This window comes from Anguilla rostrata, chromosome 5, assembly GCF_018555375.3.
Source record: "Anguilla rostrata isolate EN2019 chromosome 5, ASM1855537v3, whole genome shotgun sequence".
NCBI classification, from domain to species: domain Eukaryota; kingdom Metazoa; phylum Chordata; class Actinopteri; order Anguilliformes; family Anguillidae; genus Anguilla; species Anguilla rostrata.
The window spans coordinates 36,874,289-36,901,771 of record NC_057937.1 but is presented as its reverse complement, the minus strand read 5'-3'; the positions used below and the strand labels follow the sequence as shown (position 1 = coordinate 36,901,771).

General features: G+C 41.5%; 1 protein-coding gene and 1 long non-coding RNA gene across 2 annotated transcripts; one reads left to right on the top strand and one right to left on the bottom strand.

Moving 5' to 3' along the window:
* Window positions 1-821: 821 nt before the first annotated feature.
* LOC135255181 (neuronal acetylcholine receptor subunit beta-4-like) lies at window positions 822-14,068 on the bottom strand. The gene is made up of 6 exons (XM_064336015.1): window positions 13,776-14,068; window positions 7,472-7,617; window positions 6,726-6,770; window positions 6,337-6,446; window positions 4,951-6,025; window positions 822-3,816 (listed from the first exon to the last, which is right to left on the bottom strand). Exons 1-6 carry the CDS (start codon window positions 13,822-13,824, stop codon window positions 3,643-3,645), a joined length of 1,599 nt encoding a protein of 532 aa, XP_064192085.1. The 5' UTR covers window positions 13,825-14,068; the 3' UTR covers window positions 822-3,642.
* On the top strand, window positions 12,905-27,483 carry LOC135255183 (uncharacterized). Its single transcript, XR_010330104.1, has 2 exons — window positions 12,905-13,313; window positions 27,283-27,483. It is a non-coding gene; the product is annotated as an uncharacterized LOC135255183 (long non-coding RNA).

The following is a 27,483-nucleotide window of genomic DNA, read 5'->3' as shown; positions in this document are numbered from 1 at the left end:
TGTTAGCTAGCTTGGATTACACTGCCAAAACATAATGTCATACTGCACAAAGATCTTGGTTAAATCTGTCTGCCACAAGGAGTGAATGGAGGATGTAGCCTTCTCCCGTAATTAAAACGTTTAACAGCAAACATTTTTTTTTTTTGTTCTTCAGCAAGGTGTTACATTACGACAAATTCAAGCTGTTAAGATCATTCTTGTGTGTCCCGAGGGAATACAGTGAACACACGCACTTGCACGTGCGCGCGCGCGCACGCACACACACACATGCACGGTGTCAAAATCAAACAGTGCTTATACACCAATGTTGCTGCCAAATAGTTTATAGTGATAGTTTATGGTGTAAGCAAACAAGTGCTTACACCAAAACTTGTACTGATCTTCATCAATTTGAAGATCATAAAGAATTCATAATAAAGCCATTTTTAGGGCTGGTCTGTGTGTAATGCAATGTGTGATTGTTTTAGTTATTCTTGAAATGAACTTTTCTGAGTTGAATTGATCAGGTTTTGATCTTGTGGCAACAATTTGCACATCTCATATGTATATCCCTTTGGCAGGATCTCTATGTTTATATTGTACCCATTCCAACCAATTTCCAACAGGCTCTATTGTCCATCAGCCATAGTTGTGACAGGAACCCAAGTCATATAGAAGAGATATTATGAGAAAATATGGTTGGTAAGACTTGAAAGGTACTGCACACAGAATCAAGTTGTGTATTCTGTTATAAAAAACCAAGGTGCACTTTGAGTTAAATCATCTCAAAATCTTTTTTTTTTTTCACTTTTTACAGTAATTTCAATGACTCGGAAAACAAATTAGGTATCATCAACTAATATGCACTTTATTATCCTTGAAGGAAAATGGAATCCTGGTATAATCAACAATATCTTAGAGCAGGTCAAGGTTTTATTTAATCTGATTATTTTACTACAAGTGTTTTATTTCATACAGGAACAGAACCACACATTCCATACACATTCTATATACCTCTAAGGTTGTACTTACGCTATAGAGTAAATAAAAAATGAGCATGGTTAAAAGGCAACTCATCATTATTGGAGTGATTAGCAGTATATATTGCTTGTAATTATGATTAATTAGGTGTTTAACCAATTAATTGTTTCCGTGCCGAGAAACAATTAAACAATTCATAAGCTTGGTCATCACACACACTTCCTTAAATTGTTTGGCACAGGGAATGTTAAAAAAAAAAGAATAAGAAATGCCTTTAATTTGAACTTCTGACAGCACATTTATTTCACTGTGTTCCTACACTGGATCTATTTGTCACCATCTCTTTGTGTCAGATCCAGATCAGTATTCAAATAAAAGCTTTGCACAACACTGATTTATTTGTCTGAGTTTGGAAGTAAAACAAACAACGAGCAGCACTTGAATTAAAAAATGGCGGATGTCACAACCAAAGTAATTTTCATTTGGGCAAACATGCATTTATGGATAGATTTTACCAGTCGCGTCTGAAACCAGCATCTGAAACACTACGTGTGCCCCTTGAATCAATGATCAGGTAAAGTGAGCGATTAACAATCTAGATGGCACGTTGTTTCCAAGCTCATGCTCATCTTGCAAACTGGCAAGAAATCAAGCATAGTTCCCCTTCTGTGCTTGTTCTCTGAGCTTCCCTAGTGATCGAGTGTGAAGTGTTGGTGTAATCAAATTTCCCCTGTGTGCAGGGTTATCCGTGCACATGTTTAATGGATCCTAAGAAAACCTATTTACTCTAGTCATGAAAAATCCTGAAACAAAGTCACTGATAAATACCGAAGCAGGGATTGATCTGCGGAAAGACTGATTACAAGCTGACACAAACACCCATGGAACGATGTCTCAATGCATTTGTTTAATTGCTCCTAATTTATCTGCAACATGCTGGTATGTCAGTGACAACCTATGCACGAGCTTTCTTTTTTTCCCTGATTTAAATGCAATGACTCATACAGTCCTCACTTTGTCCTTCAAGATATCTGTATTGTGTCTTCATTTGCCTCTTGATGAAGTAACCTATTTATCTGTACACTGGAAGGACGAAGATAGTTTTGTTCCAGAACATGAAATATAATAGGTTTTTATTTTTTAGCTTTTTTTATTTTTAATGCGTGGACAATTGTGTGAAAACTTGAGCAGATAAGAAAAGGGAATTCTGCTGTTATCGTCCTTCTACATTTGCATTTCTATTAAAAAGAAAAAAAATGTGTCTTTGAAAAAAATGAAATCTGTGCTTTTTTCAGAATATTTAACAAACTTGATCAGCATTCTTCAGTGAGTAGTTATTGCTTGTACTATGCATCTGTAAAAGTGAGTGTCCACAATTCGGCCAGTAGATGGCATAAAAAATATCTTCTGCACTGATTGTGGTTTGCCAGTTGAAGCAGGCAAATGGCCCAGATGTCTGAAGCTTCTGAAAAGGTTACTTGGAAAGCCCCATCATCTTTCACCCCAACATTCTTTGTGTGATTTATTGAATGGAGCCTTGGCCGTGGAATCACTAGCATATGGTGAGGAATTAATTTTTTTAAACAGACCAAATATGTTACGCTCCAATCAAATTAGAAAGGGGAAGGGTAAAGGCAAGCTCCCCTCTTTCACAATCTGACCATCAAGCAAACATACAAGTTATCATCTAATTGCGGTGATATATTTTGCCGAAAATATTTTGCTCTGTGAGCATTCATTGCCTGTACATAAGGTACAATCAACAGAATTGCCTTATGTCAGAAAATAAAACTGCATTCCCTGTCATTGAAATTTACCACGTCGGTTGCAGTTTTATGGCATTTCATATTTCTTTTGACAAAGTAATTCAGTTTTTACACAATTAAGAAAATATCGAAGTTAGGAATTTGAGACAGATGCAATGCCATAAATTGGAATCAATGGCTTAGGACAACAGAACTATATGCAGCACGTGAAAAACTGTAATTGACAAGTTATGTTCATTCAAAATAAATTTTTTGAACAAAAAATGTTGCAATGGTGAGGTGGTTATCGTTGAAAATTTGTTTGTTTTGAACAACATTATTATTCTGCTTCTAGAATGTACATTTATTCCCCAATTCTAACAAGCCAGTTGGCGAGGTTGCCAATTTTTTTATTGTCCATTTTTATATCAGGTTAATTTAGCTTTATTTTACTGTGCACATAGTGATGAAAATTATCTGCCAAATTCTTCACAGCTTTACACTTTATTGGGTGTTAATTATTTCAATTAACCTTTTGTTACATGTATAACTAGTAAGACTGACCTTTCAACATTTATACATTGACCGAGTGGAATTTAACAATGTTTTGACAAGTCACATTTTTGTTATGGTACAAGGTAAAATAACTAAAGACACAAAGGTGAGAACAGAAAACAAAACACATAGAACTGCAGACGAATGTATTTGAGACAACTGGAGATTCCTAATGATGGTGATGTTATTCAATCCGTTTGGCACGTCTCTAGTAAATGCATCTATAAGTGACACTGATTTTCCTGCAAAATTAACAACGGGCATCACTGGAAGTCATGACAGTAAATGTCACTGAAATTTTGCGGTTTCCCCTCCTCCACATTTTAGACCAGCGGCCTTCTCATAGGAGTGATAAGGTCCTGAGAGTTCCGGAAACTTCCGCTCAGATGTGATCCCTTTTCATGGCTTCACTGCCGGAATGCTGGATCGGCACGATTTGGTGCTGGAAAAGAGGCTGGAGGAAGAGGCCCAGAGTGCCGACCACGCACACGATCACAAAGATCCACAGGAACATCCGGTCCACCACCATGGCCACGTACTTCCAGTCCTCAATCACCTGCCAAGAGACAGAGAGAAATTTTCACTCTCTGAATTTATTCGCTTTGCTACTTTTTTCTTTATCAGTTACTGTGGAAATATTGTAATACCCAGTTCTGACACTAAAACAGAACTGAAGTTAGTTGAATCGCAGGAAATTTAACACAGCCTCATCTTGTGGATGGTCCAAGTAAATAATGGGAAAGAAACAGCTACCTGGTTACAGGTATTTATAATAAGCACACACCAAATTGGTCTGTATGGTAGACTGTTTGCTTTCTAAAAATTTACTTGGGTGTTAAGAAACAAAAGCAGCTTTTCTCATCGATTTGGATGTTACAAATAATGGCTGAACTGATCCTGCCATTTTTTCCTACCTCAAACTTGAAAGAGGAGACGCAAAAATGGCGACTGGGTTAAAATGTTCGAAGGTGGGAACTAGAAACACAACACGCAAGCAGGTGCTAACCTCAGCAAGTAATTGCTGAGGTGCACAAGGAAACAACTATTGACCCTTTAACCTCTTTCCTTTCTGCTGCTCTTGGCAGTATGTCAAGATGGCCATTATTCACACTGTGGTCACCTCTCCACTCCATTGATTAATTTAAAATAACAATCGATGAGAAAACAGTCTGGCATTAGTTCCCTGAGTTTATAGCCACCTCATTACCTGACCTGGGTTAAGCTGTCTGCATCCCTCCTTGCTGTGGGCTAACCTAATTTATTCTCTCAAAAAGAAAGCTATATGGCCGCTCCCTTGGAGACACAGACGTAACATTGACAGTCCGCTGTTACAGCGCTTGTTCTTCGGCTTGTCCCCGCAATTGACTCAGCTTTGTCTGTGAATTGATCTTCAATACCAGGCCCTTGGTTTTACTAACCTTGACACAAGCACTTACCCGCAAGTCACTCTGGGTAAGCTGCTAAATTCCTAAATGTAAATGCTTGGCACTCAGAACTCTCACGCTATTCTTGTATGACTGCAGACATGCACATGTTGCCATGCCGCTTTTGTAAGCGCAGACCTACAAGGCTGGGGTCTGCACAGGCATTTTTTTGCATGCGGACCTATGTAGCCATGCAGACACAGAAAGATTAAGCTTATCCTTTAGAATGGATCTCGTGGAAGTGAGGGTTCAAGAGGGTCACTCACACTCTGGTCGTCGTCGTCCCCCATCATGTGATCGGCCACGAAGCGCACACCGTCCACGGCCTCCTGGACGTCCGCCCCCCAGTCCGGCCCCTGCTGCTGCGGCTCCTGCGCCGAGGCCACCCCGTCCGGCAGGAAGTCCCTGGGACGCGGCTCGCCCTTCCTGCCACCGGGGTTTAGGCAGAAGGGCCCTCCGGCGTTCTTGTTGTAAAAGTGTCCTGGGGAGGAGAAGCCAGACGCCGAGGAGAGGAAGACCGAGGAGGAAGAGTTGGAGGAGAAGCCAGCAGCCTGGGGAGGGGCCGGGTAGCCGAGCCCCGCCCCCAGCACCGCCCGCCGGCTGCGGAGCTGGCGCTGGCGGCGCAGCCTCTGCCGGGCGGAGCTGTTCTGCGGCCGGCGCATGAAGAGGAGCGCGGGCAGCTTGACCAGGAAGACCAGCTTGACCCAGGCAGGCATGGTGTGGGTGCTTGGCGAGCGGTGGTGAACGTTGAGCACGCACACGCTGGTGATGATGGAGAAGGTCACCAAGACCATGGTGAACATCAGATACTTGCCTATCAGGGGCACGTCCAGGGAGGTGGGGGGCACGATCTTGGAGATGAGGAGCAAGAAGACGGTGAGGGCCAGCAGCACGGATATGCAAAGGGTCATCTTCTCCCCACAGTCGGAGGGCAGGTAGAAGACCAGTATGGCCAGAGAGGTGATGAGGACGCAGGGGATGATGAGATTGATGGTGTAGAAGAGGGGCTTCCTCTTGATGATGAAGTCGTAGGTGACGTCCACGTAGGTGGGGTCCGAGGGGTTGACCGTCCGGCGGCCGGGGAGGGCCAGGATGTCCCACTCCCCGCTGGGGGTGAAGTCGTCCATGCTGGCCACATCGGTCTTGAGGACCAGGTCGAGCTCCGTGTGGTCGTACGTCCAGGAGCGGAACTTGAGCGTGCAGTTCTGCTGGTCGAAGGGGAAGTGCTTCACCTCGATCTTGCAGGCGCTCTTGTAGATGGCCGGCGGGAGCCAGAAGATGGTGCCGTTGAACAGGACGATCGCATTGGTGAACACAGTCACCTCATAAGTGCCATCAGCGCTGTGGATATGACAAGGAGGAAAGGCAGAGAAGCAGTATGCATAGTGTGAAAATCTTAGCACTTAAATTAGTGTGAATACACCTCTGAAACAGTTATAATTCTATCATCACAAATGAATACCTGTAAGTGGTGACTATAAGGACTTTTATGGCATTAGGGTTTTGGGAGATACCATAGAGGTCTTCTGAACAAGCAGATGATCATTAAAGCTGAAGTTACATTGGTCTTCCAAGATTAGTGTGTCTGCTAAGCAAACCCAAGAATGAACCAGTTTGGAGCATGGAGGAATTTGTGAAACCGGCATGCTTACTTGTTGTACAACACGATATCGGGAAGCCAGATGTGGCGGGAGGGGATTCTCAGCTTGTCGATTCCGTCATATGCAGAGGGGTCCCAGGCCAGTCTATAATCAATCCAGTGCTAGGGAGAACATGTCACTTTCTGTCACATTCTAGTCTACTTGAACAGAGTTTTGAACAAAATTGAAACAACGGCAAAAACAACAATAAGGTCAATCAGACGGCCGGATCATTCCATGGCTTGATAAAGCCAGTAATTGCCTGTTCAAACTTGTATAGGCATTGCTATGGTTTAATTCAAGTTCAAACTGAAGGACATTTTGTGTTCATGTCAGAGTTTTGATTACTTGTTAATTTACCGGTAATTTTAATGGATAATTTCACTGACCGTCACACTTACCTGTGTCAGCCAGACATTAGTGGTCATGATCTGTTCCCTCTCATTCTGGGAAATGAGAAAACAGTATTGTTAAATGTGATTTCTTTTGAAAAAGATCCAACCAATAACCTGAAAACTGCAACTGATGTGGATGTGGATGGGTAATGGGATGGTAACAATATATTTCTTTAAATGATTATGGTCCACTTTTTATTTACTAGAATTAATCCCAGAAGTGTTTTCAGTAAACAGGCATGGGCAGAACTGCTAAGTAGGCATGGGGGAATGGGGAATGATTCCAGAACCTTCTTACAACAGTCACGTATGAGCGAAACAAATAAATCTCCGGCTTTCATACCTCCACACTTCAGTTGACATGTCAACTTCAATTAATACAAAGAAGATGACAATACAAGATCATAAATACAGGATATATACGCCCTGCCTTGTTTTTGCCGAGGCCAGGGAGAGGCCCATAAATCAGACGGCGGACGTAAACGCCATCCGCCCGGCATGTTTACGACTCCTTTTAGTGCGGTTGTGCGCTGAAGTCTCAATCTAGATCTGACAGAGGCTGAAAGAAGAGCTGGGCACCCGTCCTCCGACACGAAGGGCAGAGTCGCTCGACGGGCCATTTGTGCGATTGATCGAAGGAATGGTCGGGACCGTCAAGGCGCCCTGTCACACGTTCCGTTTGGAGGCTCCCATTGGGTGAGGGGGGGTGGTGGGGCGGGGTTTGAGCTCACGCTCAGGCTATGGACTCTTACCACGCTGATGAGCTGCGCCAGGGACACCTGCAGCTTGATGGTGACGCGCTCGGTGCGGTTGATGGCCGGGCGGATCAGCTTGTTGTAGCGGTCCTGACCCAGCAGCCAGTTCATCAACCGCTCCTCTGAATCTGCGCAGCCACCACCTTCAGACACGTCAGGGCAAGTGCGTTAGGAAACATGACTAAACTAAGCTAAAGAAGCACAGGTACATCAACTTGTTTTCAACAATTCAACTCGTGAAAACATGATTTCTTTCTCCATTCAGCTCTATGTAATCATGTAATTCACAGAAAATAATTCCATCAGATGTCTATTGATGGTTAAAAATTAAATTGACCCCAGATCAATAGTGCCAGATCGATGGATGGGAATCATACTTGCGTGTCAATATTCAGCCAATATTTAATATCACGGCCGCCTGAAACACCAGAGCTTGGTCTCGATGGCTCTGAGAATACGCATCGTTTCAGCGTCCTTGCTAGGAGGATGAGAATTAGGATACTGCATTTCCTCTTAAAATTCCCAGAGCATGTTTTATTGCCCTGCATGGAGACTTGTTGCTGACTCTGCAGCCGGCATGCCTGGCGGAGCATACCGCTCACGAGTTGGCAGGCCGCCGAAAATTCCTCCACGCGCGAGCGCCGCTAACACCGCGTCGCAGTCTTCCGGGTGCCTGCGGGCGCCATTCCGCTCTCTTAAAATGCGGAGGACGTCCGTTTGGATGGGCACTTAATTCTCAATGGCGCGTCTTCGTTTCTCAAGACGGCTTCGGCGATGGTTTAACTGAGACGACGAAAATGCTCTCAATGCAGTGTTTTTAATGGAGCTCTTCTGGTGGAGTATTCATGCGTTTATAATGTAAACCATAAATGTAATGGTTTTTGGACTTTGCTCATTTACTCAGAAACTATTTAGCCTAGCACTATGAAACTTCAAACAGCTTTGACATGTCAGTAGTCACTAGCCATTTCAATTACAGTCATAAATTAATTGAGTAGGATGCAATTCAAACCAAAGTGCACGCAGTCCGATTTTACATTCATACAACCGAGTCGGTATGATTGTAACAGAGGAGCGGAATAATTGTAACAATAAATTATAACCCTGTAATGTGTGTATACACAGTAGGCGAGAGTGCTTATACCTCTACACTACCCAGAAGGTCCCCATTCTAACTTTAAATGGCATTTTATAAGCATATAACAGCAAAAAAAGGCATGTTGTTTGTTATAGCAACTCAGGCGGAAAAACCGTAACAGCTGTTACATTTATACAGACGGGGACATTATGCTTTTTTTTTTTTTTGGCCACCTAGCATCCAATTCTTACTACACTATGAAAACCATTACTTTTCAAGGACAGATAGCTTCCTTAAATGTATGATTTGATTTATTGCAAATAAAAATAAAGCCTTACTGCTGCAACAGATTTTTACTTAGCTCACTCAAAAACTGTTTTTCTGAAATATTTCCCACAAAGGTTATCAAATTGCTCCATTCCTTTGGGAGGTGGTGGAGGACTGAATTGCACATGTACAAACCTGAAATGTATTGTATACAAAGTTATTGACCGTGTTACATTTTCAAGCGTTATATTTATGAAGACTCTACCCTCCTAAAACCAGGCTTCTCCTGGTCATTCTGTGTGCCAGGGAAAACAGCATCAAAGCCAAACTAACAAAGGTTCTGTGGACCGTGATTACAATGACAAGAACCCGCAAACATTACACAAAATTAATTGCCCATTTAGTCACTGTGTAACAACAAGCCAAGCAAATTAAATGTTCGAAGAGCCAGGAGGGGGTCATTAAGCCGATTTAATACTATTTAATGATTTCTTTGTATAGTGACACTTTAGCTATGTGGAACTTATCCTAAGACAAATGTCATTGATCACAGAAAGTCTGAGCCACTTATAAATTGACACATATTCCCATTTCAGCAACTTCGCCAGTCACATGTTGCCATCCCAGCACAGATGATGAAAAACCTGGCCTAATGTCTAACTATCCTGTCTCCTGACCATGCTAATGAGGTGAGACTCCAACTGAAAGGCAGCCTAAGAAAATAGAAAATGCAAACACAACAAGGCAACGCAAATTTCTCAGCTGAATGGCACGTGCACAATTTTTTATTGGCAGCTGTACCTACCACTGCTGGCCTTCAATTTAAAACACTCAAAACATAAAATCATGGTGCACTCAGTGGGGGAACAAAGACCTAAAGTTAATCTTGTTTCATTTTCAGCATTTAATTCAGAAGTTAGATGTGCAGAGAAAAAAAACTTCAGCACTATATTCTTTAAGACCTTTGTCCCACCCAGGAGTCACCTCATTATCCTTCTTCTGTCAGACACAACTGTGTTGTGCTACCTGTTTTTTCAGTCATCCATTTGTTTTATGTATTATGAATATATAATACATAACATATCTGAGCCTCTTTAATATTTACTTCTCAGTTCAATGTTATGCTGTGCCAGTGCTTGAAAGCCTGTTTCATCGGTAAGTGACACAGCTGTTATCCCTTATGGCTTGACACAGACAGCAGAGCTCACATGCACAGATGGCACGTTGTCAAAGCTGTGGAAGACCGTTGTCGTAAATTTCATTGTTGACCCAGAGGTGTAAGACATGCCACATTTTGACTGTGGCAAACCCTTCTATCACCTCCGAGGTGGAAATAGATTGGCGCAAAAAAAGCATAAATCATAGACAACAAAATCAGACAAAATGGCTTCCTGTAGTTTTACTTCTTGATTTACGTCAACTGGGCTTCATACGTGGAGCCTTGGGATCCCTTCGGTCTTAAAATTTTAAAGCTAATTTGGAAAATGGTGGGTTGACTGACTTGATAAATGGATTGTGTGTGTGTGTGTGTGTGGCTGCATGTGTGCGTGCATGTATATGTGTGAACATGTATGTGTTTATGAGTGTATGTGTGTTTGTCTGTGTGTGTGTGTATGTGTGTGTGTGTCTGTGAGAAAGAGTATATATGTGGGAGTTCATGTTCCAGTTGGTGGTTTGTATTGATTCTGATAGTTTGGGAATTGGGAATGGACTCCAGTCAATCAAACAATACTACTAGTGAGGTTATGAATAAATAACCTCTCATTTTCACCTTGACTGACTGGCTAACACAGAGAGTCTGGCAGTATTTTAACACAAAAGGAAAAAATGCATGCATTTTTTGAAATAGGAATCCACCAAACTTGTTGTTTGGATGTGACCCGTGAATCAAATCCATTAATTCTCAAATTTTGAATCAAAATGAGAATCGATTCAAAAAAATGTATGAAATGGAACGAAAGTTCCAGTGTTCTTATTGGTGCATATGCTGAAAAAAATATGAAATGCTGTACATTGCCAGCTGATTATATTAACAAAACTGAAAACTCATACGGACTCCATGAACCCGTTGATATCTTGAATGGACAGACTTGGCAGTAAACATATTTTGCGGGAGTTATTTTGTCAGAATGTTGGCATACATCATGATTATGCGGCACAAGTCAGAGGCTATCCGATTGTTGGCACTTCCCCACTGGGAAGGATCTGTCACAGGCAAGTGACAATACAGAAGTTCCAATGAGGTGCTTGCAAATCTGCCCCTGACACTGCCTCGGTTAAATGTCACTTTGTACAAAACCAGCCTCTCTGTGCTGCCTGTAGGGGGGCACAGCAGGCATTCAGTAGGTATCCAACCTTGGTCTTTAATGTTGAAGGAACCTGAAATGCCCTGCGACTAATAGTTTTCAGCATAGCTGTTGATGGAGTAATGGTCCAGACAGCAGACCATGGCCTTCAGAGCCTTACATCAGGATGAGGCAAAAAGTGACAACTTATCTGAGGAGGTGGGAGATACCAGTACTCCCAATCTCAGTATTAAGAATATAGATACCCAAGCCTGAATTCAATCAACATTTACCCTTAGCCTTGACTTACAAATAAAGGAATAATTTATTTTTACAGTTTTTTTGTAAATTTTTGGTGGCTGCTTTCCAAGCCATATCTATAAATAAACGATGTAAATATTGAATTGATTTGAGAGTCAAAGTTATAAACCGATGTTGATGTCTTCCATTATGGCCATAATATGGGACAGAACCAGGCAGGAGCCATCCACAGTCAAAAGTTTCAAGCACATTTGTCCATTGCAGTGGATGACAAATTCAACTACCTCAGCAGCAGCAGCATCACCTAGTGCAAGGGTGATCTAGAGGAGAGAGGAAAGACTGGCCAATGCAACCACATGCACTCCCGCTGAATCTCATGCAGCTGTCCATAGACTGAAAAATCATGCTGAGGTATATGCAAAGTACATCTTCATGCAACAGATCCTCAGACACCAGATACCCAAGTCCCTTAAATGAGACCAACCTGGCCTCCCATGCAGAATGTCCATCTAAAGCATGGGTGGGCAATGAGGGCCGTATCTGTTCCTGGTTTCCATGCCAACTTCTGGCCTTAATTACTTAATTACCCCTAACATTTACGCCATCTGGCATTTTAGCCATGTCTTGATGAGCACATTAATGACAGCCAAAGACTGTTCTTGTGTCCGTATATGAAACATTTTACTGTGATATAATCTACCAATAAACCAGTGTTGGTGCATACAGCCAATTAGCTCATTTAGTCAGAGTAATTGGTGGAAACAAAAACCTGCAGACACACCGGCTCTCCAGGACTGGAACTGCCCACCCCTGATCTAAAGCATGAGTTATCGATATAGTGAAGCACCCCTCGGTCTGGAATTAAATCCTGATAACAGCACTGCCAGCTGCGCCTGCAGGGTCTTGCAAGCCAACATGCAGCATGGACTGTCTCCATACGAAACAGTGACTACTCTGATCGATCGAGCATCTGCACTCTGCCAGCGGTAGTTGAAAATGAAGTTCTCCAGAACAACAGATGCATAACTTGGTTGATGGACTACAAAGTAAAAACAAGGAGCGACCGGCTCCATGTGCTTTGGAGCACCCGTGGGATAGTCTGACTCATAAACAGGATGTTGCAAACAATGGGAGAAGCTTAGAAATACAACATATCTGAATATATCTCTATTGAGAGGTCATTGTGGTCTCCTTCTAACTCTAGGTATCTAAGCCCAACAGTCATACCTCCATGGATATTTTTATCATCTACTGTATGTTTGTGCAGCTTTGCATATTATGGCCCCACAAATTTGAACCTTGTAAAAGAGGTTCTTTTTAAATTTAATATAAAATTTTAAAAATTGGCTAATAAAAAATCTCAGAGGATCTCTAAATAGGTGGGGCCTTGAACTTCAGCGTTATTGAAGCATAAACCTACAGCCCTATGAGAAAAACTAATCACTAAAAAGTTATTTTACACATTTAGAATGAATCATGAAGGTGGCAGTTGCTTTAGGTATTTCTAGTCTTCTACATAATCAACATATTTATTATATTTATAGTCAGTCTTCACTTTTAACCAATGTTTAAGTTTCATGCAATGGAAGCCCAAAGACTTTATGCACTGATCTGTAGCCACAACGCCCTTTCTGTACCTGTCCTAAAATGACCCCTGTCTACTTAAAGGAGGCGGAGTAGGGCGGATTCACGTAACACAAATTGCAAATTAGCCACAGCCTTAAGTGAGGTTATATTATACGCTAAGTCTTGCATTGCCACCGCCTTCTCTTGATGAGTACAGGGCAGTGTATTCGGTCTTCGTGTCGTGGTCAAGAATTCCCCGTTGTTGGAGTCGTTTAGATGTACTCCCCGCACGCCCTAATGCCTGTGCCTGAGAACTAACAATAGTATAATTCCCAAGAGACAAATTCAACAGGGCACCATTCACTCTCCTGTCAGCTGAAAAGTAAGTGGACATCGTTTTCAATGCACTATTGCACCTCAGCTAGCGCAATGTTTTGTGGGAGGTCCTTTAACAGCAGAGTCTAGTTATGAATTACTTTAATTCCACCTGACTCTTTAAATGAAAACAGTATAACATTATGCAAGGACTCGGCTGTTCTTTTATGTTTCACGTTTTGTTTTTCAGAAAATAAATGCCATTCAGACCGAAAATGGTAATATATTTGACAACACAGCCAAACCGTGAACGAACGGCTAGAGACTGGATGCGAATGCGTCACCAAGACAGTGTCAAAAGCAACTTTCGCATAAATTATTCATACAAAGGGCACACATGAAAATATATACAATTTTAAAAAAGAAACAACACGTTAACGTAGCTCATAAACTAATTTAGCATGAGGTTTCATATTAGTAATCATTACAATTAACAGCAGGTACAGCAACCTGACGACGATATACTTACTTTGAATTAAAGAAATGAAGCAAAAGCTGAGAGTTAGAGTTCGTGTCATAGTCGATGCCGATTAGCCCAGTCGTGTTCTCAATGTGTAGCCCCATTCGATCCGATTAGGGCTAGGCGTTCATACAGTGCATAGTAATTGCTTAGATGGGACCCCATGCGTAAACACGTGTGTGCCGATCGTCTTCCAAGTTGTTTGCTTGCCCATTTGGCGGTGTAAACACGCAGTTGTGAAAAAGGACGCCCAGGGAATAAAGGGTAGCTCCATGGAGATGTAGAGGCGACGTATCCCATGCATTGCAATGACACCCGGCCCCCTCCCCTCCCCTCCCCTGACACAGGCACACGCGCACGCAAACCCATCTACCACAGACCCGAAGACCCGCGCGCAATTTTGTTTCGGGGAGGTCTTGATCTTGTAATACTTTGTGCAAATGTGTAAGTTTGATTTGTTTATCTGTAAACTTCTTCTACTCGATCATTTTCATTTGTTTTAATAACTATTTGTGCCGTGTGTAATAGAATAAATGTCATGAATAAACATTAATGTTAATCACAGCTATAAGGTTTCCCAACTTGTCCACAACACCATTTTTCAGGGGAACAAAAAACATCAAAGATATACACAATAAGCCTCATGTGAAATGTTACAAAGAAGTAATAATACATTTCATATTAAGGTAAAGTGGACTGCTAAGAGTCCACTCATCTGACCGATAAGAACAACTTGTAGTCTAAGGTTTATTGCAGTTGGCAGCATTTCTTTCAATGACCTTTATTTTAAAATGTCCTCTATTTTCAGTGACAGCATTGGGGACATTGTGGGCGTGTACCCTGTCATCTGTTAAAGACAACAAGTTCCTTGGAGACATTCAAATAGTCCCATTTGTCCTTATGGATATGACTTTGAAATAAGACTTGGCATCTAATTACATCTTTTTATCCAGGAAAATGTCTGTGCATGAGATATGTGTCATTAATATCAACGCTGCAAAGTCTCTTCATGCATTTCTTGAGATTTTCATTTTCTGAGCTCCACACAATACAGCAATTTTAACTGAGTTTTCTGGAAAGCAGGCATTCCTAGCAAAAACTGGCTGTCTCAAACTTTTGGTATAAAAAAAGCCAAAAACATGTGGGAAAAGATGGAGCCATTTTAGCACTTGACTGCCAGTGTGCAGAGTGGCCCCTCTGTGCTGCACTGTGACCCCGCCCTGTCTGCAGCTGGATGTGAAAGCAGCCTACAGCCAGACTGCGGTCTACAGTGACTGCCTGGTGACTCCTAAGATTATGGACTCACTGCATTAATCATGTCCTTGCCCCTCCATCTCTCTCTCTCTCTCTCTCTGTCCTTCTTCCTCCCTCTCTCTCTCTCTCTCTGTCCTTCTTCCTCCCTCTCTCTCTGAAATCCAGGCTAATAGGTTGAAGTCCGACCGTACTGTCGCATTGCTGGGGAGTGTGTTTTCATTTGCCACCAAAGCTAATTATCCTCTGTCTGCTCTGCATGTCCCGTTATCTGTCAGTTTGTTTATTTATTAAATCCTGAGGGTTTGTTTAGAACATTCAGAGGGTGATAAATTACTCTCTATATCTGGGTGCAGGAGATTTACAGTAGTGTGCTATGAGCACTGCAATATCAGCAGAAGAGATTTACTGCGCAGTTGCTGCTTAAACAGTGATTACTATTCTCAATAAAGAAGCGGTATCAGAGAGGAATGGCAAGCCCAAGGGTTTCACGCATACCTGAACCTTAATTAAATACAACAGAAAATGTGACCTTTCATAGATCTATCCAGTCAAATGTTTCACTTTTAGTTCGCAGTTATGCAGATTAGGATATCATAAACATGCCTCAGTGCTGATAAGAACCTAGGTTTTATATATTGTGTCCCCAAGTTTCGGATGGGGACACAGTGTGGAAGTCACATTATGTTTTGACTGATAAGTAGCAAGAGCAACCAGTATGTACCATCTACTATAGAACCCATGCATTTATGAAAAAGCTGTGTAATTGCAAACAATTTTTTGATCTAGTCAAACAGTCTCATTATCTTGTTAAACTTCTTATATTATCAGCCTTTTCCATTCCCATTCTCTTACATTGTCATGTGATCCCCAAATATCTTTCATATTATTGTTCCATCGAAGGTAAGCTTTGAAATTGGGCATCAATCTGGACATCCATTGTTCTTGTGCTGTTCAAAACATCTCTTGGATCCCAGTGTGCCGCAAAAGAGAGCATTAATTATTCTATACGCTGGTGATAATTTATGAAACTCATACTGACCGTTATTCTTATATTGCACTTAGCCAGAAAATAAAGTATAATTAAAAGAAAAGGTCAGGCCATCAGCGATCATTGCCACCCTAATCAACAAAGTCGGTCTAGTTACTCCTGTCTCATTACAACATTTAGCTTTATCAAATACCCATTGAACCGTTGTTACAGTACTTATGCATGTTTGAGTTTCCTATATGGGCAATGTTATAAGCTCTGGTTACTTCTTCCATCAGTATATTTTTAGACCAGTGGACAAGTCAAACGGCCATCATTCCCTGAATTACGAAATTGTTGTACACTATATGGCCAAACGTATCTGGACACCCATTAGTCTGGGGCTGTTTTTCATGGATTGGTCTAGGCCCCTTAGTTTCAGTGTAGGCAAATCTTAATGCTGCAGCATACAATCACATTCTAGATGATTCTGTGCCACTTTTTGGTTCAGTCAGAGCCCAAACCTCGATTCCATTGAGAACCTGAGGAAAGGCCTTAAGAAGGCTGTGCACAAGCGATCCCCTCGCAATTTGATGTAGCTTTACATTTTTTTGCAATTAAGCGCGGGGGTAAAATTGCAAAGTCCTTGTGTGCAAAGTTGATGGAGATTTATTCATAAACACTCACTGCTGTAATAAAAGCAAAATGTGCTTCCACAAAGTATCGGTTGAACAGTGTACATATTTATGCAACCAGGGAATGGTAGGGTTATTATTTCCTATTTATTTTTCCCAAAAATGTTTTTTTATTTGAATTTTTTGTTGCTTACAAGGCCACATTGAAGGTAGAAAACAATCATGATTTATCTTGATTACAGACTTTACATGACAAAAACCTGCGATTTCAATAAAGGTGTGTAGACTTTTTATAACCACTGTACCACTTAATCTTCAGCCCCTTGTCTAAAGGCTAAAATGCCCTAGTGCTCAGCAGAGCATCCCTTCCCTTCCAGAGAGGATGGAAGCATCCATACACATCACCCCCCCCCCCCCCCCCTTCCAAATCATCACAGGTGTCAGCAGCCAGGTTGACGTGTATGGCAGGCTGTGAGATTGCTGTTATAAAGCATTGTGTAGAGGGAACCCAAAGAGTCTGATGGCCCCTCAACGTTCATCAAGCCCACTCTCTGCACTTCACTTTTTATGGCCTTTTCCACTGACCCGATTCTTTTATGAGCTCTTTTATGAGCCGGACAGTCTTGTTTTCTGTGCCAGGAGGAAGACAACATGCCTGCTATACCCTGTTGATAGCACCTCTCAACAAATCGGTGTTTCAATAACACGCATCCTAATACTCATTGCAATTCATGCAGCATGTCCAGGCATATATATATATATATATATATATATATATATATATATATAATGTGTGTGTGAGTGTATGTATAGTTGAGGCCAAAAGTTGGCCATGTCATGTTACCAGACATTTCTTTTGGCAAGTCAATTAGGGCATCTACTTTGTTCACATCAAAGGTCATTTTAAAACAATCGATTAGAGACTGATTTATTTTAGCTTTAATTCACTACATTAGAATTCCAGTGGGTCAAAAGTTTACATACACTGAGTTCACTGTCTCTTTAAACAGTCTGGAAGATTCCAGAAATTGATGTAATGACTTTTTATAAGCTTCTGATTGGCCAGTTGTCATAATTAGGAGTTAATTGGGAATGAATTGGCACCAGTGGCTGTATTTAAGGGCATACCTTTAGAGCCACTGCCGTTTTGCCCTTGATACCATGGGAAAATCCAAGCAACTCAGCGAAGACCAAAAAGAATTGTGGACCTCCACAAGTCCGGTTCCTCCTTAGGTGCCATTTCCAAACAACTGAAGGTACCACGAGCATTTGTACAAACAATTGTATGCAAATATAAAAATCTTGGGACCACACAGACACTGCACTGCATCTTTCAGGAAGGAGGCGCACATTAACTCCCAGGTCCAAAAGGTTCAACTGAACCCTAAGACAACAACAAATGAGCTGGTGAAATAGTTGGAGGCATCAAGTACCAAAGTATCTACATCCACCATTAAGAGAATACTACATCGCCATGGCCTGAAAGGCTGTCGCGCAAGGAAGAAGCCCCTACTCCAAGACCGGCATGAAAAAGACAGAATGAAGTTTGCAGGTGGTCACCAGGATGAAGACCGAGTCTTTTGGAGGAGTGTTCTCTGGTCATATTAAACAAGTTAAGAAATTAAAAGGCAATGCCACCAAATACTAACAAAGTGTATATAAACATTTGACACACTGAAATTTTGATATAGTACATAAATCTGAAATAAATCTGTCTCTTAGCTATTATTTTGAAATGACCTCTTATGGAAATAAAGTAGATACTTTAATTGACTTACAGGAACACAGGAAATGTATGGAAACATGAAATGTGTGGAGTTATGAAAGATTTAGTTTGAATGTCTTTAGCCTAGGTGCATGTAAACTTTTGGCCTCAACTGTAGCTACCATAACGCAGAATGGTTGATAGTGCACACTTCTTGATTGTAGGATTTAAACCAGGCAGACGTTGTGGCTAGCCTGCTAGCTAGACATAATTATGCTACAGTCGAGTGTCATCAAATGTTTGTGTTGTTCGGAAAATATTCTAGCTACAGTACTACTTTTCTACTGTCTAGCTAGCTGGCTGGGGATAGTCCATTAGACAGCTTGAAAGCTATGTGAAATAGAATCGTTATTTAGTTAGCTAGCAAACCACATCTTCTTATGGCATTTCAGTCTTGCAAGCTTGCAGATTAGCCAGCTTTTCCAAAGGTATGTAGATACCGAGCTAGCTAATGTAATGTACAGTCAAGTGTTGCCGAATGCTTCTATAAAAGATTTGACTGCCATATTTATTACTTTAACTTTCAAAAATATTAGACACCACAAGAGAAATGGCATTATCACAATGAGTCACTTGTTTTCTTCCACAAAATTCTGTAGCTAACCAGCAAAGTCATAGTTTGTCAGATGATTTGAAAGCTTTTTTGGAGCGCACCCTTAGTCATTGCTCTGAATTCACTGTGATACTTCACGTTTAGGTTCCCAGTGCGCATGCTTTGGTGCCAAAAGCCCCAAAGTCAAACATGGCTGCCTCCATGAAGTGGCTTCATGTGCTATTGATCCGCTTTCATAGGAATCCGTAGAATCAGTAAGCGGAAGCTGATCTTGCAAAAAATAAATTATATATGTTTGTATCATATAACGTGGAATTGTATTGCATTGCCTGTGAATGGTATGAATGATGAATTGCTAGTGAATGGTATGTCCCTGAAATTTAATTGTGTTGTGTAATCATAGCCAAGGGATGTAGGTTGTTTGTATTATAAAATGATTCGTCTGTCTCTACCATTGTTTACAGAATTGAGACAGATATGAAAGACCCACACTTTTCTACAAGTACTCTGTACTGGTTATACTGGTGTTCTGTCAATTTCTCCTACTACAATTTCTTAATGTCCTACTGGTAGCACAAAATTCTAGTCATAACTATCGATCTTTGCTACCTTATCGAAAAATACTACTGCAAGTAAACTGTGCTACTTCATTAGCCAGAAAAGTCAGTAATCCTTTGTACCTTGTTGGAAACAGGTCCAACACGAATAAGGTCAACAGAGCCTTACATGGCTTGTACAGAATAGCCCGTCATGTGTAATAAACCCCTCAGATACACCAAACAGCATTGAGGTCACCAACTAAGAAACCACAACTTATCATGTTGGGGTCACCAACTGTAAGAAACCCTTCCAACACAACAAACAGCGGAAGTATCTGAGTGACGAGGAATGCATGTAGTCTTACTTGGTGTTACTGGAACGGGATTAATTGAATGTTATTTTGATTATCTGATGATCATCAAAAATAATGTTTTAACCTTTCCTCTGTGCTAACAGTTATGCATAGAAGCAGGAGACTGCTTTTCGCCAGTAGTATGGCTTTATACGAATCCCTGTCTATCTTGGTAGATGTGGATGTGCCTCTGGCTTGTGTAACCTGCATGAACACAATTGTATATTCTGCTACAACATTAGTGTATAGGCAAGTGACTACAGGGTGCAGATATTCTGTGTTTTCTATGTTTATGTTAGTACCTTAAAACTGCTAGGTGTTCAGTAGTAAGAGTCAAAGAGGAAGGCCAGGTCAAAATTAATGTAGTTTATTGTACAGTACGTTAATAATGACAATATACAATGGTGCAAAAGTGTGTGTAGAGTTGAATGGCTATATGCATACGCATAGGAGACCGCTAACAAGTCTCCCCAAATTATTGTACGTTTCCCATTGTATACTCTAAGATCAAAGCAAAATGTCAAGTCATTAAATAAAGACGCAATCAAGACAAAAGAGTACAGATCAATGATCTTTGTAAGCATGTCACATCAGGTTAGCCTTTGTATCTGGCTGGGCACTGGTATCAAGATAATTAGTGAGCACCCCATCATGAAGGACATCAACTTGTTCCACATGACATTGGCTTTCCAACAATGCCAAACATGACACATTGCATTATGGAGAACCCCAGGTTCACATAATGCTGATTCAGTAGGATGTTTTGCAACTGAGGTCTCTTTATCACACCTGCTGACTCCCTGCCAGCACAGTAAACAGTCTGTTTTCCTTTGGGGGTCTGATAAGTGGCAGACTTCTGTGAACTGCCCTACATATATGTACCTGCTAAAGTGGCTAATTTGTGTGTGAACATCAGTAATTAAATATGCATTGAAGTGTGTGCTTAAAGCTAGTTATTTATTGGTGTGTTAGCTGACTACAATCAATGGCAATTTGGATAACACTAAAAAAATCAAATAACTGAATAATAATAAGCTAGTTTCGTATAATGTGCTTAAATAATATACCTTGAAAATATTATAAAACAACCAGGCTAAGCCATATCTATGCACTGGCAACCATGCAGTTTCACTGAATTTGTGCACCTTTACCTGTATTTGTTACTCTAAAAAGTATTTGGGATGTTTCTGGGAATGGTGCTTTTTTCTGTGTGTTTATTGCTAACCAACTGTAATGGCCCAGATACAGCGAAGGAAAAAGACAATCCATCAGGGCTTGTTAAAGAGCTAGAGATAACCTTGGAATTGCTTCTCCTCGGTGTCCTCAGCTGGAGTTCGCCAGAGGGATAAAAAGTGATGTGGGGTGGTCTTGATTTCTGCTGGACCTCTAAGTAATGTTACCTATAGGTATCCAGCTAGGGTTTCCAGATGTCCAGTTTTTGACTGGAATGTCCAGTTTTCAAATTATTTGTACATGTCCGGTTCATGGTCCCGACCCAATTGACATAAATGATGGGAGAAATTTACTGGTAGTTTCTAATGAATTTACATGTATGTGACTATAGAGTGTACATAGGAATTGGAGAGGGTATGCAGTGAGGCCTAGGGAGTAATGGGAAACAGCCTCTACTGTGCATGTTGAGGGCAAAAGAGCTGGGTTCCCATTAAATTTAATGAATACCAAAGAAACAAGCCAAAGACAACCTCATCGGTCAGTTTTTTATGATCATAAATTTCACTAGAAAAGTTACAATTCCTGAAGGACTTGTGTGGGCTTGCTTCAAATTCCAACTGGCACTGTCCTCAAGCCTCAATGCATTTCAATGATGGCGCATAGCTCAGAAGAAGCATGAAACCGTCCAGACCCACGGCGCATTGTAGCGTTACGGGGATCAGCAAGTAGCGATTATATTCCAGGGATTAGTCACATCCTAAAAGTGTCATGAGTAAAACTTGGCTAACTATATAGCTAGCTAGCTATGGCATGTCCTGACCTCTGTAACGTTATTTGTTGTCCTCTGTGTGTCCATACATCTGTATTGGTGGTTGTAGCGTCCGTGTGTCCATACATCTGTATCGGTGGTTGTAGCTATGTGTCATTAGCTCCTACTTGTGCGTGCGGGATAGCATCCGTACACGGGTTGTAGCTGTGTATCCGTACCTCCTACTCATGCATGCAGGATAGCATCCGTACGCGCTGACTAGGTTAACTAAAGTAGGCAAAACGCTATCAGGTTAGGGTTAGGTTTAGCTAAAGTAACGTTAGGCGATAAAGCTGTGCTTAAAAATCTTGTACTGTTCAAAGTGCATCCTACTAAATGTCCATGAGTGAATCAGTGACCACCTGCACATGCGTCCTACTAAAGCGTCCTACTAAACGTCCATGAGTGACCCTCTATGGAGTGACCACAAATAAAGTTGAATATTTCAAAACTTTTTGAATATTTCAAAAAAATCTGAATACAAGCAGCAATGTCTGGAACTAGCTGGTCATTTTGGTGTAAAAAGTTTAAATGTCGTGAAAAAACTGGAGGACTAGTTAGAGCTAGAAAAATTCGGCAGAAAGTGCAGATTAAAAAAAATAAAATAAAGAAAAATAGCAAGAGTGGGCGTGCCGGAAGCAAGACCACTACTTATGAATAGCAGTTTTGTGAAACACTGGTTGTTTTGATACAAAAGTCTTGAAACAAATATTTATTAAAATGTACATATTTTATTACATATCACATATTTTTACCATCTGTCTCTCATATGAAACATAGCGATCGTTAATCGAGTTTAAGAATACCCTCTAGGAAATTTCATTGTGTATTCAAAAGTCTGATATTCCCCATTCATTTTAATGTGAGCTCCAATGGTTTGCCCTCAGTTTGTGCTGTGAAGGCTTACTTCTGGGACTACAAAAGCTTAGGTTTGCTGAAGGTGTGCTTGCCTGTCTATTTTTTTGACTTGGTCAGGTACTCAGGGGTGAGTTGAAGACAATTGAGGAGGACTTTGATTGTAAACACAGGACTACAGCAAAGCTAGGGTTAAATCCCGTATAGTATGCCTTTAAAGAAAGGTTGGTGTGACATCACAAATTAAGTAAAAGTTTAAGAAAACCACACTAATGATGAAAAACATGTAATAAAAACCTTCAGTCAAAAAAACAGGTGACAGTATGTATGTATATATATATATATATATATATATATATATTTAAGCATCATGATTTAGCATTTCTGTTGGCAGCACACCCTGCTCACAACATCTTCCTGTGCCCCTGGTCAAATGGCATAAAACTGTCAGCATTTTTTATTGGCTATGTTATGTCAGCCTTATGCTGAAGGGTTCAGGTATACAGTGAGCAGTGTATATATGTATATCCACTGCAAAAAATCTGATGAATAGATGGCCCATATCTACTTAAAGCTACAACTGCTAAGATAAGAGAATGCATTTACCATGAGACAAAAGATAAAGGGCTCTATCTTACACCCGGCACAACGCGGCGCCAAGTGCAATGCAAGTATCTTTGCTAGTTTCCGACGCAGTTGTCATTTTCTCATCCAGTGCCCACGTTGTTTAAATAGCAAATGTACTTGCGCCCATCTGAGCACCCATTGGCGTGTTGGTCTTAAAATGAGGTGTGGTCAGGCGCATTGCTATCTTGAGACAGTGGAAAGTGATTGCACGATTGACTAACAAAAACCTGGTCTTAAGTCAATGGCGCAGTATTTTTCCTCTGCAGAGAAGCGTTCTTTCCTATTACTTGGCAAATCCGCCATTATAATAGCAATCCGCCAAGGTGTAAGCGCACCTGGCTTTTAAAGGGAATGGGAGATGACACTCTGATTGGTTACGCCCTAAACACACCTATGATTAATTAGGAGACTAAGTACAACCCCTCTGAACCATGCACCTTACTTTGCGCTCAGATTATCCGCCGTTAAACTAGCAAAAGTGGATTTGGACACGCCCTAAATGCACTTGCGCCATGTGCTTTAGACCGTGCGCTTAGATTGTTAACATATAGCCCAAAAAGTGCTTTGTTTAAGAATTCACTAAACCCATTTATTTTCTGCCATACTTACATAAGGCCAGACAGACAAACATGTATGTGCTCAAAAGGAACATCACATCCAGGAGGAGTGCAGAGAAAATGAAAAGCAGCTGGAAATGCTGGTCTGAGTATCAGGGTGCATCACCCTAAGCTATAGGGTAGATGAGTAGCCTAGCTTCACGCCAGAGATGACCATTCAAAAGCGAAGAGCAGAAGTCAGCCTGTCTGCTCAGGTTCCCTCTGGTTTCGGGCCTTCGTAATCTCTCGCTGTGAAAGTCCTGGGGAGCTGTAGCAGCAGACTGAATGAGGAGGACGGGGAGTAAAGGTCACCAAGATCTTGGTGGACTCCATTCCCTGCAGGGCTGGCTGTCACAGCTGGCTCTGTCAAGACCCGTTTGCCACACCAAGGTCTGTCACAGGACAGCTGACACCATTCTTCTGGCCAGGCAGATGGTGTCACTTAAGTCATGCATAAATTTATGACATCATATTGTCACATTACTGTAGTGTGTGCTGATCATGTTCAATGGTATGAATAAGAGTATGAGCTTAATATGCTTTAAGAATATATAAAAAGTGTTAATTTCTGGGTGGATTCTGGTTAAAATACAGACATCCACATTGAAACTGAAAACAGCATACTGAATAGACCTAACAGAAAGATATTGCAATTTGGTTGCAAAATGTTACTTTGCAAGGAATTGTATATGAATTAAATGTTAACATTAACCGTGAATGCTTTTATTTTTTATAAAGGTGGATAAAGCCTTCTGATTAAATCCAGATACAAACCAGACTCATCAATATGGCTGAGATGAGATGTCTGGCTTTGCTCATCCATAGACAGAAATCTAATGTTCTTCTGCCAATAACTCAAATTGAGGGGTGGGTGAGGGGTCATTTTTGAAGGTGGTTAGCATCCGGTCTCAAGAGAGTTGACATCCTCCAATTTTCACATCCCCCCCAACCCCAAAATACGCCTGTGGTACCACATCACTTCTGTTAGACATCTACAAATCTTCATACCCTGCCTGCCAGTGATGAGAAATTGACTGACAAACAAGCAATTCCCTCTCTGCATGTATAATATCTACCCTTCTATCTTACCATTTAACTTGATTTGTAACCTTTTTCCAAGTCTATTTTTAGACCATTAAAAAGTGAGGCGCTCTTTAGAGGACGGAGCGCTAGTCGCTCTGACCGTTTGCGGCAGCGTTTGGGGGCTTGGCGGAGATGGCGGGATGCGCTCAGGTTATCATTGAGTTAGGGGCGTGTTCCGAGGCTTTGGCTGCCGTCCATTCGTCCTTTTAATCCAGCGGCCGGTCTGGACGTAAACCAAAGCCATGTCCTCAAGGTAAACACAAAACACAAGCCCTCAATCTTAAGCCTGCTTAAGCCACTCTGCTCTCCCAACAGTATCACAGATGTTGCACAGATCCTTTAACCCTTTGAAGAGTAGGTTTTTTGGATTATTTTTTCGTTTAGTTTTTGTCCAAAATTTCAAGTCAGTGTTCTTTTGCTTTTCATTTGCTTTCAGTTACCAGTATTGATTGTTACATCATCATTAGAATGTTCAGCTAAGAACATTCAAATCACGTACTTTGCGATCTTGCACCTTAAAGGGTTAAAGGAAATGCACACATGAACTGGACGAAGAGGTCCAGCTGTGTGTAGAAGTAGAGGTCTGTGTAGTAACACAAGGGGGGAAAAGGGGACCTGTCTCCAGCTGAGAGGTTGGCTGGGAGTGGAGAGGTTGATGAGAGGACTAGATATCCATGACGCCGGTGATTTGTCTGCAACGGGGGGAAGCTGATGGAAGAGAAATGGCCAATCAAAGAATTGCTGCTGTTGCAATGCTGCGTGGAGCTCCCGCTATCCCGCCCCGAGGAGGGGAATATATCAAACAGGCAGTTCATTACCTGAAGTGCTTGGCTCCAATACCACAGCAGCTCCGCCTGTTCTAAACTATTGATCACTCCCTCTGTCTATCACCTTCACAGAGGTAAGCGCCTCACAGGGGATTCATGGGATATTTAATGTCCCTCTTACAGGGGTGAATTAGACTGTGGTAAACATGGGTTGTTTGTAAATGGTGACTCATTTCTGCATGTATGTGTGCGTTGGTCACTATTGTATTGTCAAAAGTACTGGTGCTGCACTGCGGCAAGTTCTTTGGTATTTCCAAGGTCCCTCATTAATACAGTGGAAGCCTACTACGGATGTTTTTTTTTCAAACCCCAGAGCCCTGCCCCCTGGGCCGCAGTGCTTTATAAACCAGGTTATGGAGATGAAGTCCAAACTGCTCGGCGCTGGCAGTCCACAAATCTCAGGAGCATTGATTGGGCCTACCCTCTGTCCTCTGTAGTCAGATGCTCCTGATTTAGGGTCCATCCTCCTGAGGGCCTGAATCTTTCCAGCATGCTGCAGTCTGTCACCACTGAGAGACAGACAGACTGAGAGTTCCCTCCTGTACGCGAATCAGGAACGTGGCATGCAGCCGGTGTTCAGAGTGCCTGGAGCTCTGTGGATAAGGCGTCGGCACGCGATTTGACGAGAACAACCACCAAAACATTGTCTTGACAAAGGAAATCAGAACTTAATAAGCCGCTTTTGCGCCTGTAAGGTTCTCTACCCATGACTTGTTAAAAAATCTTCAACACCACTTTAGGCCTGAACTGAGCGCGCTCCTCTCCCAGACAAATCACTGGCGTGTGCGAGTGATCTTATTGGCCTGACGGACGTGGAAGTGATTAATTAGGAATCATTAAACTCATTTGGGATAACGATGGCCCCTCCGCACGCTTCTCAAGGACGATGGGGTCATTAAGGGGAAGATGTTCATTACATGTGGGGTATGATTGGCCTTGAAAGGCAGTCCTGTGTCTTGGTTTTTTTTTTTTTTTTTTTTTTTTGACTGGAGGGCAAATGAAACTTAGCACTAAAGATCAATGACAAAAACAATGGCTTGGCCAAATCCTCACAAACATGAACATATTTTTTTTACAATTAAATTGAATAATTGCAATATTTGAGGACAGTAATCATACATAAATTGTCCATTTCATTTTTTAGTTTTACCTATGTCAATATCCTACCAACCTGCTTCCACAGAAATGGATGTGTTTGTGTGATTTTATACTAAATAATTTATTCTTAATATTATGATATGAGTATGAAAATGCATTACATTTTATCTGATCAGATATCTTTATCAGATACTTTTGTGCATGTAAAACATAGTTCTTCCCGATTTGTCAGACTTGTGTTAGTAGCATGCATGCATTTGAACATCTGTGTGTGTGCGTGTGTGAATGCACGTGTGTGTCTCCTATACACGTCAAGCTGTCTGTCCCAATTAATTGGCTTGTGAAATTGATTACATTTGTCATTCACTAGGTTTTTTTCATAGGCACCATTTAACTGACAGACCTCCCAACAATCAAGATTGACTGGAATCAATCCCACAACCCCAAGATGAGCCCTTGATGTGCCTGTAATAGAGTGTGCATGCGTAGACCAAGGAGGTGTTGGGGAACATGCACGGCCAATGTAAAAATGTTCATATTTCATATTTTTATAAAAAGATTCTCAACATTTGAAAGGGAAGAGC